Here is a 16767-nt window from a genome sequence, read left to right on the forward strand (position 1 = left end):
TCAAATATTTTTTTACGCTGTTCATCAGAAATATTTCCGCAAAGTAAAGAATATTAATTACTTTTAGGTATGGTCATAATATGACCACAACGGCATTGGCGTTCTTTGTTCCTTCGGTATATCTTCTGTTTTTACACCTTAAGTCCAGTATCTAGACATTATGCACTATTCTTTACTTTTAATGTCCAAATTACATATTATCTATTAAAACAAAAAGAAAGACGACGAAATTGATGAATAGTACATGGAAATCATAAAAATAACTTACTCCAAAATATTTTTTCAATAACATTTAGAATAACAGCATATTTATATCACGAAAAACACACATTTAGCAACTGATAGTTTGCCGGCACAATGTTAGCGTAGAACTCATAAGCTCCGATGTGCCGAGTGCGTGCACAATTATAATAATACCTCCAATGTGACGAGTCAGCAGATCGGAGATTTTAGCACTTTTAAATATATGAGACACATCACATTAGAGGTTTAGTTTTTCGAAAATAACTTTAAACCAAAAAGTGATAGGTAGCACTTGGGGTTTTATTTTGTGCAACGACGTTATACCTACGATATTATACAAATTTGTTATTTTTTTATTATTATTTTTATGTTTGCATCATGTGAAATGGCTTAACATAAACCTGTAATGATTATATAATTTTAAATGATATCTTATTCGTTTAATTACTTTATTTAAAATCCCAGGTTCATAGTATATATTGACATTATACAATAGACACTTTAAAGCAGATAGTGCTGAAGTCCAATAATTTCCCAATTATGAATTAAGTAGGTACTTAATTTAAAAAAAAAGAAGTCTAACCTCGAATGACGTTTACAAATAACAAATTTAGCAAAATAATCGAGGATATTCGAAAAGTTTCTTTTGTAGAGATACTTGACTGATTGTTTTTAGTTAAAACTGCTCTCCTGCAAAATATTAAATTTGTGACTTACAGACTTTCAGCTGTAAGGTACAGATGTGCCCGATGAATTTGTATATGACACCATCTATTATGAAAATTTATTTTATGGTTTTGTTTTCACAGATACGTCCTCAAATAGTGGAAACCTAAACACCTAACTGGTGTGAAGTGGTCACCGACCTTGAGTCTGGAAGAATATGGAATGTGGATTATCATTTAAACACTATTATCATTTTTTTCTTGTGCACCTCAATCCTTATTTTAGGTATATCAAATCAAACTACAATGTTGTGACCATCGTTACCTACTGTAATTATATTCGATATAAAAAAATCATGTATAATGTTCATGTTATATATCATGTTATACACTACATAAATATATGTATAATATGTACTGCAAAACATCTGCATGTAAAACATCTGGTGGTTGTCCCTACCAGTGAAAATTAAATGTTATTTTACTGCTACATTTATTTCAACTTTAAATAGTATGGCGTTGGGTTAATGAGTGAATTTAAAGGCAACAATCTGCCAAACGAATATAAAACATAAATATTCTCTCTAACTATTGATATATTAGTATTTTGTAGTTGTGATCATTGTCGTCACAACTACAAAATAAAAGGCACAGTTTCTAAAATGGGATTTAGAATAGAGTAAAGTGTAAAGCGAGCATGAGACATAAGCAAGGGCCATGGATTACCTGCATCCTTTTCAAGCTGAACAATAATTACTTCCGTAACCTCGCAACTGACAACTGTAAAATTAAATTAGAAAACAAGAAGGCATTACACGGCTGAAGGCACGTGCAATCTATGGTTAAAGATGTGAATAATAATGTTCTGGGCGCCACACGATCTTGAAACCGTGAAAGATAATAATTTTATAACAGTGTGGAATAAAGTGGGAACAATAAATAAAAGATCAATTTATATACTTGACAGAAACTATATTATCGTCAAAGCAAGAAATTAGAATTACATTAAAAGGTTATTGAGCGGCTCGATATTGAAATTTGGAATTACTAAAAGAAATACGAGCAGCTAAGTTAGAAAAAAAACATTGAAAGAGTAGTGAATCAAATAATAATAGTTTTAAAATACCAAATTGGGACGATACAGAGGCTTCAAGCACTGCGGCTGCAACCGTGCTCCGTTAAGTAACGTCCATTATAAATGTTGGGTAAAACCAAAGCAGAGCACGACTATACTGGATGACAGATAGAATCAAAAAGCCCTGTTGCTTGTTTCACACCTCGCGACGTCCGTTGCGGCCGGAAATTCCAACAGCGACATCTGTTATTAATCGCGTTGCTCCATCGACGTTACCATAGATCTTCTTTGGGGTTGCCAGAGGTATGAATGTTAGTTATGTTCATTTTGAACATAACACTAAGTTTATAAAAAGAGTTATGATAATCCATTAGTTATGATCTTAGAGCGCGATGCAGAACCATATACGTTAAGCAGCAGTTCTAAAAGGAAAAACCGGTCACAATTCCTTTCACTCTTCCACTTGGAAATTCTAATAACAATAAATAATGTTTTTCTCACAGAACTTAGGTCGTCGAAATCGGACCCATAAAGTATCTAATGGACGTACGCGCCTAAATATGGTTTTACATCGCGCTCTTAGATTATTTAGATGGGCACAGCATCTCCTCGTTATCTGTGAGTTTTTTTTTACGATGAAAACTTTGCAAATAGTCATATTTGCACGTGTCAGATTATTTCGTATGGAATATTACGTCATCGTTTTCTTGCGGTACTTTCTGACTCGTATGTGGAATCATCAGTCAGGTTGAGGATTATGCCTGATAGCAATGGTTAGGTTGTCATTTGTTCTCATGGGTACTAGATTTTAAACAAGTCCCACGATGTGGTTTTTCATCAGTATGTGTCTTTTTTATGTCTTTTGAGATCACTATTTGTAATGAACTTTTTAAAACACACATCGCATTGATGTGGGTTTTCACCAGTATGTGTAATTTTATGTAATTTGAGATAACTATTTTGTACGAATTTTTTAAAACACATATCGCATTGATGTGGTTTTTCATCAGTATGTGTCATTTTATGTCTTTTGAGATCATTTTTTACTATGAACTTTTTAAAACACACATCGCACTGATAGGGTCTTTCACCAGTATGCTTCATTTTATGTCTTATGAGTTGACTATTTGCGATAAACTTTTTAAAACACACATTGCACTGATGTGGTTTTACACCGGAATGAATCATTTGATGTGTTTTTAAATGACCAATTTGCAGAATTTTTTTAAAACATACATCGCATTGATGTCGTTTATCACCAGTATGTGTCATTTTGTGACTTTTGGGATGAGCAATGACCAGAAATTTTTTAAAACACACATCGCATTGATGTAATTTTTCACCAGTGTGCGTAATATTATGTGACGTATATTTTGAGTTTACAATTTACGATGAACTCTTTGAAACACACATCGCATTGATGTGGTTTTTCACCAGTATGTGTCATTTTATGTAATTTGAGAGAACTATTTTGTATGAATTTTTTAAAACACACATCGCACTGATGTGGTTTTTCACCAGTATGTGTCATTTTATGTATTTTGAGTTCACTAATTCGCCTAAAATCTTTTAAACAAACATCACACTGATGTGTTCTTTCACCAGTATGTGTCAATTGATGATTTTTGAGATAACTAATTGTAAGAAAATTTTTAAAACACAGTTTGCATTGATTTGGAGTTTCAACAATACACGTCTTGTATGATCTAAGATGCTGAGGCTTTATGCATGAAATGTAGTGACTATTAAGATGCTTTCCAGATTCAAAGACTTCATAACAATAATTGCAAATAAAATTCCGTGGAAAATATGTTACCCTTCTCAACACAATTCGAACCACTTTTGGCAAGTATGATTTCAGAACTTCCTCTTTTACGTTTTGTAAATCTATAGTTATCTCTGAATGCTGTATTATATTTTTCACTTTATTAGATGCATGTGTTATGTCGATATTAGTCAGGTTATTGTCAACGGTATCTTTTCTTACGATATCCAGTGGGTTATGTGTGAAACATTGCTGAGACGAAATCTACAAAAAGAAAAGGTTTGGTATATTCAATTCAATTGTATTAAAATCAATAAAATAACTCAAATAGCATTGATACAGTGTTTCGTCAGGTATATATTATTAGGATTGGTTGTTTTTTGCTTAGATAGAACTTACGAAACGCTTAACTGTCAAACTAATCTCCAGTCTATGCTAATAAAACAACATGAATAGAGTCACGATTGAACAACGCTAGCAAATTATCGAAATTCACATAAATGTGTTTAAAAACTACTTTTACTACTACTTTTTGTTTTATGTTTTGTTCATCTGTAGTAATTGCTGAATGCTGTGTCATATTTTCCATTTTATTGATTTCATCTGTTATATTGACATTGGTGAAGTTATAGTCAACTGTATCTTTTCTTACGAAGTCCAGTGAATTATGTGTGAAATATTGCTGAGAAGATATCTACAAAAAGAAGAGGGTTGTCAATTTAATAATATTAAAATCAATAAAATATATGTGTCAAACTAATCTGTGACACTGTCCTGACATTTTGACATTTATGAACAGTATAGACTGATAAAACAACATATATAGAATCACGCTTGAACAACGCTAGCAAATTAACATAATTTACTTTGAAAATCAGTCGTCACAAATGAACTAGTCATTTATTGATCTCTATAGTCATCAGATTTGACACTACGCTAAATTGTTTTAAGAATTATTTAAGGATCATTAATTATTCATGTGGGGGTTCTGATTATTGCCGATAAAAACCCGACAATTGACGCACCGGAAGCCAACACTATTCGTGTAAGAGCGAAACCACACGGGCGCTGCGTACGCGCAGCGTCGCGAGATCACTGTATTACGACTGCGAGAGGAAGTGAGAACGCAGCGCTGTTGCGTACTTACTCCCACTCGCAGTCGGAATACAGCGGTCTCGCGAAGCAGCGCGTACGAAGCGCCCTTGTGGCTTCGCTTTTATTCGTGATTTACAACCAGCAGTGTACAAAAAAAGTGCTCTAAATTGGACGTCCAGTATTTGTTTCGTTCAGAACAGCTGCGGTGGCCATTAGCCGTAAAAAATGTTAATGCCATGCAAGTCTTTCTTTCGAATTAAAATAAAATAAAAATTTACCTCGTGCTATTTTTTACAATTTAAAGTTCTATCGGACTTAAAAAACATCCTTTATAATAATTTGAACGTACCTGTTCTACTGGATCAGAGCAGCCACGTTGAGGATTCTCATTATTGATTTGGCTGATTGCGTTAACAAAGGATTCTTCTTTGATGACGACTCCCACATTATCAGACTTTATATATATAAGACCGTTTTCACGATTCTGAAAATAACATTATTAATATTGTGTAACGGCAAAAACTCTTTCGTTACAGTAGCCACATCTATATCCACGAAATCATTTTAAAATGTTAATGCCAGTTTAGTAAGTATCGATCTTTTTAGGAACAAATGATGAAAAGATAATAATTTTTCAACTTAAAGTAAGTGCCATCAGGCTTAAAAATACGACCTTTATAATTAAACGTAGGTACCTGATCTAATGACTTGTATTGTGGATCAGAGGAACAACGTTGAGGATTCTGAATAATGTTTTGGCGGATTGCGTTGTCAATAAATTCTTCATTGATGACTCCATCATTATCATTCTCAGACTTTATGTTAATCACACCGGATTCACGATTCTGAAAATTACAACATTATCAATATTATTATGTAACGGTAAAACAGCTCTTTCTTCTGCTGTCAGTTGGTGCCAATTTGTGACTGCATTTGGCAAATCAACGTAATGTATACTCAACGAACGATATTCCAGACCAATTCCATCTCATCAGCTTAGCGGCATCACACCGCATACTCTAGTCTGCCTAAAATACTTATTTAAAGTCTTCTCGCATGATGTCCAGCATGCAACTTACGTTGAAGCTACACGTAATGTTCAAGTATTTTATTGCACTATCGCACACATTTGTGTTGATAATTATTATACTTGAAGCATAATGAGAGGTATTTTTATGGAACATTCGGCGCTGATATGCGTTTCATGACAGATTGGTTTTTAACTTCCGGTTTCGAGCAAATCGCGTGAACTGGGAGATATTTGCTTACTAGATATTTTTATGCGCTCTTCAAATTTGTTCCGAAAGTCTCCCAGGAGCAACTTCCCGTGACCTTAGTTGGCGTGCACTAGAATGTGCGTGATTTCTACTTCGATATAATGTATTACGGTCAATTTTTTGATGAGAAAAGGCCTTCTCGCCAACTTTTTAAAGACTGAGAAAGGATGTGATCGGCATTCTGCAATTCGTCACATAAGCATACGTCATAAGCATTGTCACATAACATAAGTCGGAGATTCTATTAGGCCAAACTGATAAAGTTTGGAGGCAAACCACCTTGTCCAGTTAAGAACTTATAAGTGCAATCGTGTAGTCAATCTGGTTATCTCCGTGCGCCACTTTATATTAGGAAAAACAAGTGCGTTTGACTGATCTTGGAAGAGGTGGTCCATCGCCCCTGCCATGCTCGCGGCTCGGTTTCATACACGCGTACAATAACTTTTCGAGCGCACCGGCCCAATGATCCAAGTCCTGGAGGTGGCGATATTAAGATAGCGCCAACCTCCGCCTCCAAACCTCCGAGCAAAGCAGTTATGGTACCACGAACTTGAATGTGTGAGTCTAACGGAAGGACTCCAGCAAGGACAGGCAACGCGTTGGTGGAAGTCATCTTATAAGCCTTAGTGAGGGCAAGTAATGCTGAGTGTTGACGTATGAAAAGATTGTTCCGGATAGACAATAACTTACATCTATGATACTGGCGATACTCGATACTCATACGGTTTGCATCATAAGCTATTTTAAGAGATCTGTATTTTAACCTAAGACCCCAATAATTACTTCCAGTAGGCCAGGAGATCTAATGGTAAACAGATTTGGCTTTAGCCACCGATATCTTGGCGTGGTGCAGAAATTATAATTTATCATCCAGTAAAATGCCTAGATATGTAATCCTATCTTTGATTTTAACTAAAGTACTACCCATACGGATGGTGAGCGACATTGACCTGAGGTTGGCTGCATCCTTGAGTGGATTCTGTTTTATTCGGTGCAAAAGTAAGTTTGTAAGTAAAACCACAGATCATTATGGTTAGGTAGCAAAGCCTCGTTAGCAGCTTGCTCGAGACCATTGACGCTGTTGGCACTCATAAGGAGAAGTGCGCCATTAGAAATTACCAATAACACTGTAGTCGTGTGGAAGCGGGATCGACAGAAAGTCATCAAACAGGATATTCCATAGAAGGGTCCAAGAACTTATCCCTGGGGAGATCACATTGTTCCTAGAGATTATTGTATTGCCGGTATCATTATAATAATACTGGTAGATACTGTTAAACGCCTGATATCAAAGTTATGTTTCAACAAAACAAACCAAGCTGAACGAAACAAATCAAACTGGACGGTTGGATCGCGGACCATTTGGCAGACATTTTGCTGGAACGCAATTTCTGACTACTAATTAGTGTTGCCATTTCTTAAAAATAATTCATTCATTTATTTGTCTCTATAAATAATATTAACAGCAGGTCCATTTACCTGGATCACCCAATGTTAAAACTCCAACTTTTTTTGGGTGCGTTTGTTTGTGAATTGTTAGTGCACGTTTGCGCACGATTTTTTTTCATTTGTGCACCTATAATAACTGAAAAATTCCAATTTCAAATTGGGTGTTCCATTTTTCCATTTTTCATTACAAATGTAAACAAATATGATGTAACGTGATAAACTCGTTACCAAAAGTCTAACTTGTGACTTTTGACTTGCAACACTCATTCATGTCACTGGCTGCAAGGAATCGACGAGCGCATTGGCAGAAGGTGGGAGGGGCGCGGGGCGATGTCAAGGTGCCGCACGAATCCGAGGCAACGTTCTCTTTCTGGTTCGAACTGTTCTGCTGGGCGGATCGCCCGCACGGCGCTCCGCCGGGTGGCGGAATCACGGATTGGGTACAAGATGGCGGACTGCCATGGACGAGAATCTAGGCGACGTTATAGTCCCGTACCTTTCAGTGTTAAGTGCGTGTGTGTAGTAAATTACCCATGGACGAGATGAAGGGAAAACCAAAGAGGAGAACTCTATAACATCCGTCATGCAACTTCATGTCGGACTCATCGGATTCATGTAAATATGTAACCATAACCATCATTATCATTGTCATTTGTAGTGTAGGCTAATAATATTTGCTGGTGGCGGGGATGCTCGTGTGAGGGTCTCCGTCCACGTAATTTCTTTATATTCTTTTATACCTTATCGCTGGACCAATTTCATCTATTAAATGTTGCCGCGTCACAGCGATATAACTTAACTATTCTTTTCATTTTCAACCTATTGTCCTACCAAGCACATGGTCTTTTGCAGCTGTTTCCCTTCCAAAGAAAAGCTTGCTGGCGTCCACCCTGGTGGACGGAGGTACCTTGTAGATTAGATGAAACACATAAACCTTACTCCAGACTCTGTATGAGTCTGGGAATCCACGCCATGGGAGATGCTTCCCGGCGTGGGTTTAGCTGCTCTGGATAGTGGCCGTATCCATGCCCTTTGAGTGAAAGAATCTCATGTTCTACACCGAAAGGTGGCAAAGGCAGGTGGAGGTGAGAACGAGGTCGGCACGAGCAGCATCATAAAGTTATAAGTCCGATATAGGTATAGTCATTATCCTCATTTAAGTACATTTATTACATAAGAGTACCACTCTTGTATGTAGGCAAGTATTTATAATAACAATTGAAGAACTTTCAGTTCCTGTAATGTTACATTTGCGCCTCCATCGCGGTTTAGACAGTGAAGTGGGTTTGTTGTTTCATTTGACTAACGTGTTAATTTCAGTCACCAGCATTTAATTATCTCATATTATATGTCACATGTATTTTTTCCCATAGCACATTTGTCCTTAGTTTAGTTGTAAACGTCACGTTTCTTCGATCACGGAATGTTTTGGTTGGAATGACGAGAAGTGAGCGGGCGCGCGCATTCTTGAAAAAGGTGCGGTTTCTTCCTGCTCGACAGTGATAAAAGGAACACGCACATTTTTTTGTTGCGTTCCGCATTATTTCGAATCAGTTTATAACTCATAATAGTAACATTAAAGTTACTTTGGAAATATTTCCACAGTGTGAAATATGGTTAATTTATTTGATTCAATCAAATTATTTACGACACGTGATTTTGTGAACGAGTGTGAAGTTTTTGAGGGAGCATTTCCGCTTTCGGCGCGCAAGGATGGTTGGTTAGAATCCAGCATCCGAAATAAATCTACGTTTATCTGTGCAATCCGTGCACACTTATAACTTTTGCGTTAATCGTTTAACGCGCTTTTGTATAATTAACATGTTGTGCCTTCCAATATACTGTTTTAGAATTTATTGAAAAGCATATGTTCGTGGATATCAATCATCATATCAAGTCAGCCAACTTGAGACAAATGGTGAAGGACGACGAAGAGGACGTTTTTTTCATTCCCTGCCATACACCCAGGAGGCACTCTTGGATTTTTCACGTTGGAGGAACGTGAAGTCGCTTCTGAAGGATGATGGATAAGACGTAGAAGTCGCGTGGCCTTCCAGTTCACGATGATGTTCTACGTACTCAATCAAAGCTAAGTCTTCCTGCAATTACTTAAATGAATTCTCGTCTATAAAAAGATTAGCTTGAATGAAAACTTACAAGATAGTCAGACTATGGCTTCCGTTTGGTCGCATAGCATATCTCGTGCGTCCACAAATAGTAAAATTTGTTTGGTTCGATCCAAAAACAAATTCAGTGAAAATCGAATTATGTAACAACTTTTTGTTACAAAATTCACGAGCGCTCACCTCTTGCCTGAAAAAGGCAAAAATTACATCGACTCCGTAGGATTTTTTTCCCTTTTCACAAAATTTCACAGTGCCGTACCGTGTTTTGTTATAATGCAAAATCATTCTGGAACATTCCGTTAAGAATAGTGTGATGTCATTGTAGTTACGTTATGCTATGATTAGTGATAGGTAGAATTAAAATAACTTTACAATGAAATTATTTTAGGATAATCATTATTGTATTTCTCTGTAAATTTTGTGCCAGTTTTAGTCAGTTTCGATCAGTGTATAGGTAGGTGTTTGTTCGCTGCGGCTTCGTGCATAACATTTTCGTATAGTAATAAGAAATACTCGTATCTGTGAAAATAGGTGCAGCAAATGGTAGTAAATTTTATGTTGTGGATGTGGACATCCGCATCATTTTCCATTTAGTATAAAAGACTTGGCTAGTTTTATGTTACTTTCTCGAAATGGTATGGTCAAACGTTAACAACGTCAAAAATTTTGTGGTTCCACGCGGAGGTTTGTTTGAGTTTCTCAAGGTGCCTTAAGGTACCAAAAACTTGAGCGCGGAATTGCAGAGATTGTCTGACAATTCAAGGCAGGAGATCTGTCCCTTGATGACTCTACTTGGAAAGAGTGCGTCAAGGGCGCGGATAGAACAAAACTGATCTCGGAGTTTCATAGTGGAAACGCTTTTGTGCATTTTGGCACATTCAAAACTTTCAAGCGCATTTCCTCACTGTTCTATTGGCCAGGGATTTACAGAGATGTTAAGTTATTTATTAAGGGTTTTGCTATATGCAAAGCATATAAACACACAACTAATGCACCGGCGGGACTTATGTCGAATCCGAAGGAAGTCGACCGCCCGATGCAATCGTTGTCGATTGATTTGATAGGGCCTCTACCAAAATCAAAGGAGGGATACATGCATATTATTCTCTCAGTTGTCGACGTCTTTTCTAAATATGTGTGGTTACACCCACTTAGAAAAGCTACAGCAACACCTATCATAAAATTCATTGAACAGGAGATCTTTCTTAAACATGGAGTACCTAACAGTATTCTAACGGACAATGGTCGTCAAATCATATCGAAGGAATTCAAGGCGTTCATTAAAAAGTACTCTATTCCCAAATTGTTCCTTAATGCGGTTTACTCTCCGCAGGCAACACAGTTGAGAGATATAACCAGACAGTGGGTACCTCACTGGCAATCCTCGTAGGAAAGGTTCAGAGACTCTGGTCGCAATATCTTCAAAGCGTGCAGACTGCGATAAACGCATCTGTAAACTTAGCAACCAAGTACTCCCCCTATTTCCTCATGCATGGTCGAGAGATAATCTTGGATGGTCGTTTTCATCTTCCGAAAGACTATCTCAAGGCCAAAGACGCAGTTCTCCCTGCGGCAGCAGACTGTGCGCAGTATGCTGATCGCATACAGAACTTGCCGTTCGTCTTCGAAATCGTCCAAGCTCAGCTTTTGGAAAATTTTCAATCGAACGCCAGAAGGTATAATCTCAGAAGGAAAGATACTGAACTCATCGTAGGTCAGAGGGTCTGGAGGAGGAACTTCAAACTCTCAGATGCTGCAAATTATTTCAGTACCAAGCTTGCGCAACGGTACGTGGAAAATATAGTTTTAACTAAGATCTCTCCGTTGGTTTATGAATTAGGTGATCTGAATGGTAAGCCGTTAGGTCGATTTCATATAAAGGACATCGCCAAATATTAGTTAATAATTGTCTCGTCCAACATCATCGTTAGATATATTACTTCATATTGTGCCTTGTCATATACATAAGTCTAGTATAATTTGACATAAGTCTTTCGACATAAGACTTTGTCGTTAAGTTAAGTACAGTGAAACCTTGGTCCAACTACATTGACCATTGCGTTCACAGGGAGAATCAAAGTAGCGGTTGTTTGTGTTGGAAGGAATTCGATAGGTGAGCAAATTTTCGCTCAAATGAGGTTGCGGAGTTGCGTGAGATTTCGACGAAAAGGGAAATCTCACAAAACGCAATTTTCATTTTTCATCTTTTGCTCCATGGTCACTATCACATTCCAAGGGAAGTAACGTGTTGAAGGGGTGTATTACTGCTCTCTGTTTGCTGCAGAGGACCAGTCTCAAATATACAACTTGTGGTTTCGACTTGCGTCACTTTGTGCCTGCCTACGGTGTGCGCGAACATCACCAAAGTCACAGTGCGCAATTCAATCTCTTTCTTCTTACTTACGTAACTCGGGTCAATTCACCATGGGTCGATTAAACATTTGTGGTAATTGACAATGCGATTATATAACAATCATTATTCGTAGGATGTTTATCACATTTGAATGGTCAAATACATAGCTTATAAACAGTAACTTAATTATCTTTTAATATTTAAAAGCCCATTTTTCGAATAATAAAATGCCTAATTCTTGTCCAATTTGGGATCACAGAGATTATAAATATAATTTTTTCATCGTAAATATTTCACTATATAATGTTAACATTAATTTTACTAATGGTTTTATAAATGCATTTAAAAATTAATAAATCTAAAAAATCTTTACACCACTGAACATGGACGTACCGAAATATGACTAGGTATATTCTAAAACATTACATCGAGAGGTTTAAAAGAATACTATTTTTTGTAATAAAAATACTTTACGCAGTCATCAAATGTTTAAAATAAATATAAAGGATAATAAGGCTTCAAAATTATATAAATTGATTATATGCAACGTTTAAGAAATTCCCAGGGTTATGCTCTGAAAATACCATAAAATCACCATTTTGATCTACGTGACGAAAGATTTATATACTTACCTACACATAAATTCTATTAAAATATTAGTGTGAGCTAAAACCACTAAATGAAGTAAGTTGTAACGAATTAATATTGGTGAAATGAGTATGAAAGATGCATTGCAAATTCCAACCTTCTATATAAGACAGTACACATTATATATACTTACAATTTGCCTATAATCTGAATACGAACAACCCGGTTGAGGTTCTTCATCATAATATAATGGGTGTGAAACATCTTTAATAATCTCGCGCTTGACGACGGCTTGTTGAACATTTGTCTCAGATTTTATATTTGAGAGGTCTGCCATAAGATACTGAAAGAAGCATTATTATATTTTGTAATCACGGTATAACCAATTTCAGTTCATGTACCTAACATCCATTTAACAATGTATAGGTAATAATTATATTTAACATAAATTGTAGAGAACCGAACCTATATTACAGATGTAAGTATCGTAGCTGTCAAATTGTATAATAAACAATTTCTTTTTTGTAACAAAGTTTAATATCATGGCATGTCCATAGACAGTTTGTAAAAAATCAACATATTATTATAATAGTATACTTATCGTTGTAATTCCCAATGTAAAGTGATTGTAAAAGAAATCATTTTCCAAAAACTAACCTCAAAATTGAAACTTGAAATGTCGGCATTCTCCTGCTTTACATGTGTGCGAACTTCCGGGCTGTTTGAATGGCTAGTCTGTTTATCAAACAAAGGCTTGCCTTCTGTATCAGATTGTTCTCCATCACATTCTCGCTTTACATCCATTCTAATAATTAGTATGCTAGAAACAACGTGACAAACCGGATCCACTCAAGGTAATAATTATTAGAAAAATGTTGCCGCAATTCTGAAAACTATTAAAAAATATTAACAAAAAAACCTCCCCAGACATTAGGAATATTAATTTAGTAACACAATCGCTCGAAACAAGTTTCGATAGGTTCGTATCTTTTAACCTGAGTCAAACAAATCAAAATAAACCATAGACAATATCCGTACAAATTGTATGAGAAGAGTCGACCAGCAATGGTTTGAGATTTGACGTTTGGTTCAGTGTATCATTGAAAATCAAACCGTTCTCAGACCATCAGAAATGGTTTGACATGAAACGTCAAACCAATTCGGAGGATCCATAGACTAATAAATGGCAATCAATCAAGTGTTGTTATAAGCATTATTCGGCATTTAATCGTGATATGTTCATATTAATATGTTAGACACACCATAGGAGTTTACTTGAATTATCTATACTAACAGAGCCAGCTATCGGTCGCCAGTCTGTCTCGCTAGGTCTTGCAGACGGCTTGGCGGTGTTGGATATTAATATACTTAATTGTGAACTATGCATAGACGGCGCCATAGTTTTCCCTTCGGGATGGATTTTCATTCACCTTAGACAGTTTGACATTTCGCTGATTTGTCAATTGTACGATTTGCATGTCGTCACCGCCAATTTAGAGAATCTAGCGCCAATCTAGCAGAACAGTTGGCAATCGCCGATTTCCACAAATGAGATTTTAAAAGAATATAAGTACTTACCTAATATGTTTATATATTGTACTTTTTCATTCATACTTATTTGTTTTCGTTGAACTAAGAATACATATTACACAATATGTTGTTGGTTAGTTTTTTTATAATTTATTAAACCCTGCCTAAACCAAACAATAATAGGTAAAAATATTCTTCTATCTATTAACACAATCACTGCTGAACTTTTAAATACCTTTTAATCACCACATTTAAATAACACGTTAATTATATCTAATGGCCAAGTACTCCAAACGAACAACTCAAACGTATAACGACAAAACGACTGTCTACGAACATTTTCACACACGGTTATACGTTTGAGTTGCGCGCGCCGCTCCGCTCCGCGACAACTTCGCCCACATAAAACACTCCGTAAATGAGTTTCGCCCGAGGTGGCCGCGCGGCTTAAGCGTTGGAGTATAACGCCGTGGATCCCAGGTTCTAATCCTGGGTCTGGCAAATACACATATTCTTTTTCAATTTGTGTGTGAGTCAGGGTATGGACCTAATAGGTTGAGCAAAGTGGCTGACATCCATTTCTCGTAAAAAACAAAAATATGTTAATACATACCTCGACTCTGTGGAGGCCCCATATCGTCGTTTCCATTGCAAAATTGTATATCTGCAAAATATGCGTTTTTGACATTTTTGTATAATTAAAACCGCAAAAATCACCTTTACACACATGCAAAATAACACAATTTACAAAAATTGCATTATCGATTAAATTATGAAAACCTTTTTTGAATTGATTCAAGTGCCATACATTTTGTAAACTGTTTTTATGCTCCCCTGAAAACTTGAGATTTTGCAGATATTCAATTTTGCAATGGAAACGACGATATGATCCCTATTTATTAGGATCGGACATGGTCGGAAAAAGAGTTAAAATCCTTACAGCGCTGACGGTACAACTGTTGTTTCCGCATTAGATGGCCATTAGATATACTTAATTAGCATGTTATTTAAATGTGGTAATTAATAATAGTAATTAAACACTCCGCGGTGAATGAGTTTTAAATATCGAAAATGATTTGATAAGTATGATTTAATGGAATTATTTTAAATATTTTGTAGACAGATGCGTATTAAGGCTTGGTTTTCTCAGGGTTTAATTGAATTTTAAAAACTAACTGACAACAGCTTTAAATTGTATTCTTATTTCAATGTAAACAAATACGTATAATTGATAAAGCTTAATGGATCCACCCTACCTCCACCCATCCCCACTGCAGGATAGTCTAATTTTTCATACATTTAGATTATTGCGTTACAATACGTTTTATTTATTCAATGGGGAAGATCCCATTAGATTGAAAAAAATGTAAAAACTATCTCTCGTAATAAGTCATTCAAGATACCAAGATACTCATAGTTATAACCACTCTGAAGGGGTGTATCAACATGCTTTGCTTAGGAGCAAAAATGGTATTTTATTTTTAAATTAGAAGGTTCTTGATAATACTACTGAATAAATTCAAACATGCTTAATTTATTATTTAACAAATTATCTGGGTGAGGAAATAAAAATGATATTATTTTTATCACGTGAAAAATGGAAAAGTAGTTACTACGTAATTATAGTAAATACCTAATTATAGCATAAAATAGTAATAATTGACTAGGTATTATTATTTGCCAATAAGCGGTATTATTACAGGTGATAAAAGTTAATTAATGATACGTAATGTAATTTTTTACAATATTCGTAATTTACAAAAACATAATCATCTTACAATAAATGTCTTGATTTAAATTGATTATTTATGGTTACTAATAGAAATGTCACATTTTTTCGATTATTCCTGCAAATTCGAAATTTGAATTTTAACACGTCAAATGAAAACGTTCGCAAAAGAAAACAAATGATAATCAAAAGTCTGACAGATAAAAAACAGTGTCGTCTTCTTATGGTACGTTTACATTTGACACTAATATCGTCATATTTATGTATGACACCATATTCACTTAAGTGAAACAGTGAGTATATTTGTATCTGCCACTTATTTTGCGTGTGTCGACCTCACCTGCCACTTATTCAATCTACTTATATAGGTACGCAAATGTAAACACCGCGTTTACGACAAGTTCGAACTTGGAGCGATATATCACCAAAGTTGAGCCACAGTCTACTTTATGTCAAGTACCTGACATTATTCGTAGGTACCTAGCTAGTTTGACAGGTAGTAAAGTGCATCGGACAATAAAGCAGATACATTTGATTTAATAGGGAAATATCACCTTAAACCGGAGTTATGGGATGTGACCGCGTAAGATTATAAAATCCGTACGAAAAAAAGTGATGCAATATCAGAACTTGCCAAAAATTTTGATACCACAGTTGTGGAAATTAACAGAAAAATACACAACTTAAAACGAAAATAAAGAAATCGGGATCGGGCCTCGATGACTTATATGAATCGAAGTGGCCCTATTATAAAGTGTTATCGTTTTTATCAAACGCTACAACATGCCGATCGACACTGGGAAACATTCCAATAACTGTAAGTTTGAAACTGTTTATACCTATTTTATGTATAAGTTTAATTTAATTGAAAA

General features: G+C 35.7%; 1 protein-coding gene across 1 annotated transcript; it reads right to left on the reverse strand.

The window, feature by feature from the left end:
* Window positions 1-1432: 1432 nt before the first annotated feature.
* Window positions 1433-13470, reverse strand: LOC147074101 (uncharacterized). The gene is made up of 4 exons (XM_085943889.1): window positions 13294-13470; window positions 12830-12979; window positions 5193-5327; window positions 1433-1459 (listed from the first exon to the last, which is right to left on the reverse strand). The coding sequence occupies exons 1-4, from the start codon at window positions 13438-13440 to the stop codon at window positions 1433-1435; spliced, it is 459 nt and encodes a 152-aa protein (XP_085800015.1). The 5' UTR covers window positions 13441-13470.
* Between the last annotated feature and the right edge of the window lie 3297 nt (window positions 13471-16767).

The sequence above is a fragment of the Rhyacophila brunnea genome, unplaced genomic scaffold (assembly GCF_057557595.1).
Source record: "Rhyacophila brunnea isolate RB1 unplaced genomic scaffold, BYU_Rbru_1.0 scaffold_16, whole genome shotgun sequence".
NCBI classification, from domain to species: Eukaryota; Metazoa; Arthropoda; class Insecta; order Trichoptera; family Rhyacophilidae; genus Rhyacophila; species Rhyacophila brunnea.

Coding starts and splice junctions, on each gene's coding strand:
- LOC147074101 (XM_085943889.1), bottom strand. CDS start 13,440: ATGGATGTAAAGCGAGAATGTGATGGAGAACAATCTGATACAGAAGGC. Junction 12,980..13,293: donor TTTCAAGTTTCAATTTTGAG/GTTAGTTTTTGG, acceptor TGCTTCTTTCAG/TATCTTATGGCAGACCTCTC. Junction 5,328..12,829: donor ATTCAGATTATAGGCAAATT/GTAAGTATATAT, acceptor TGTTATTTTCAG/AATCGTGAAAACGGTCTTAT.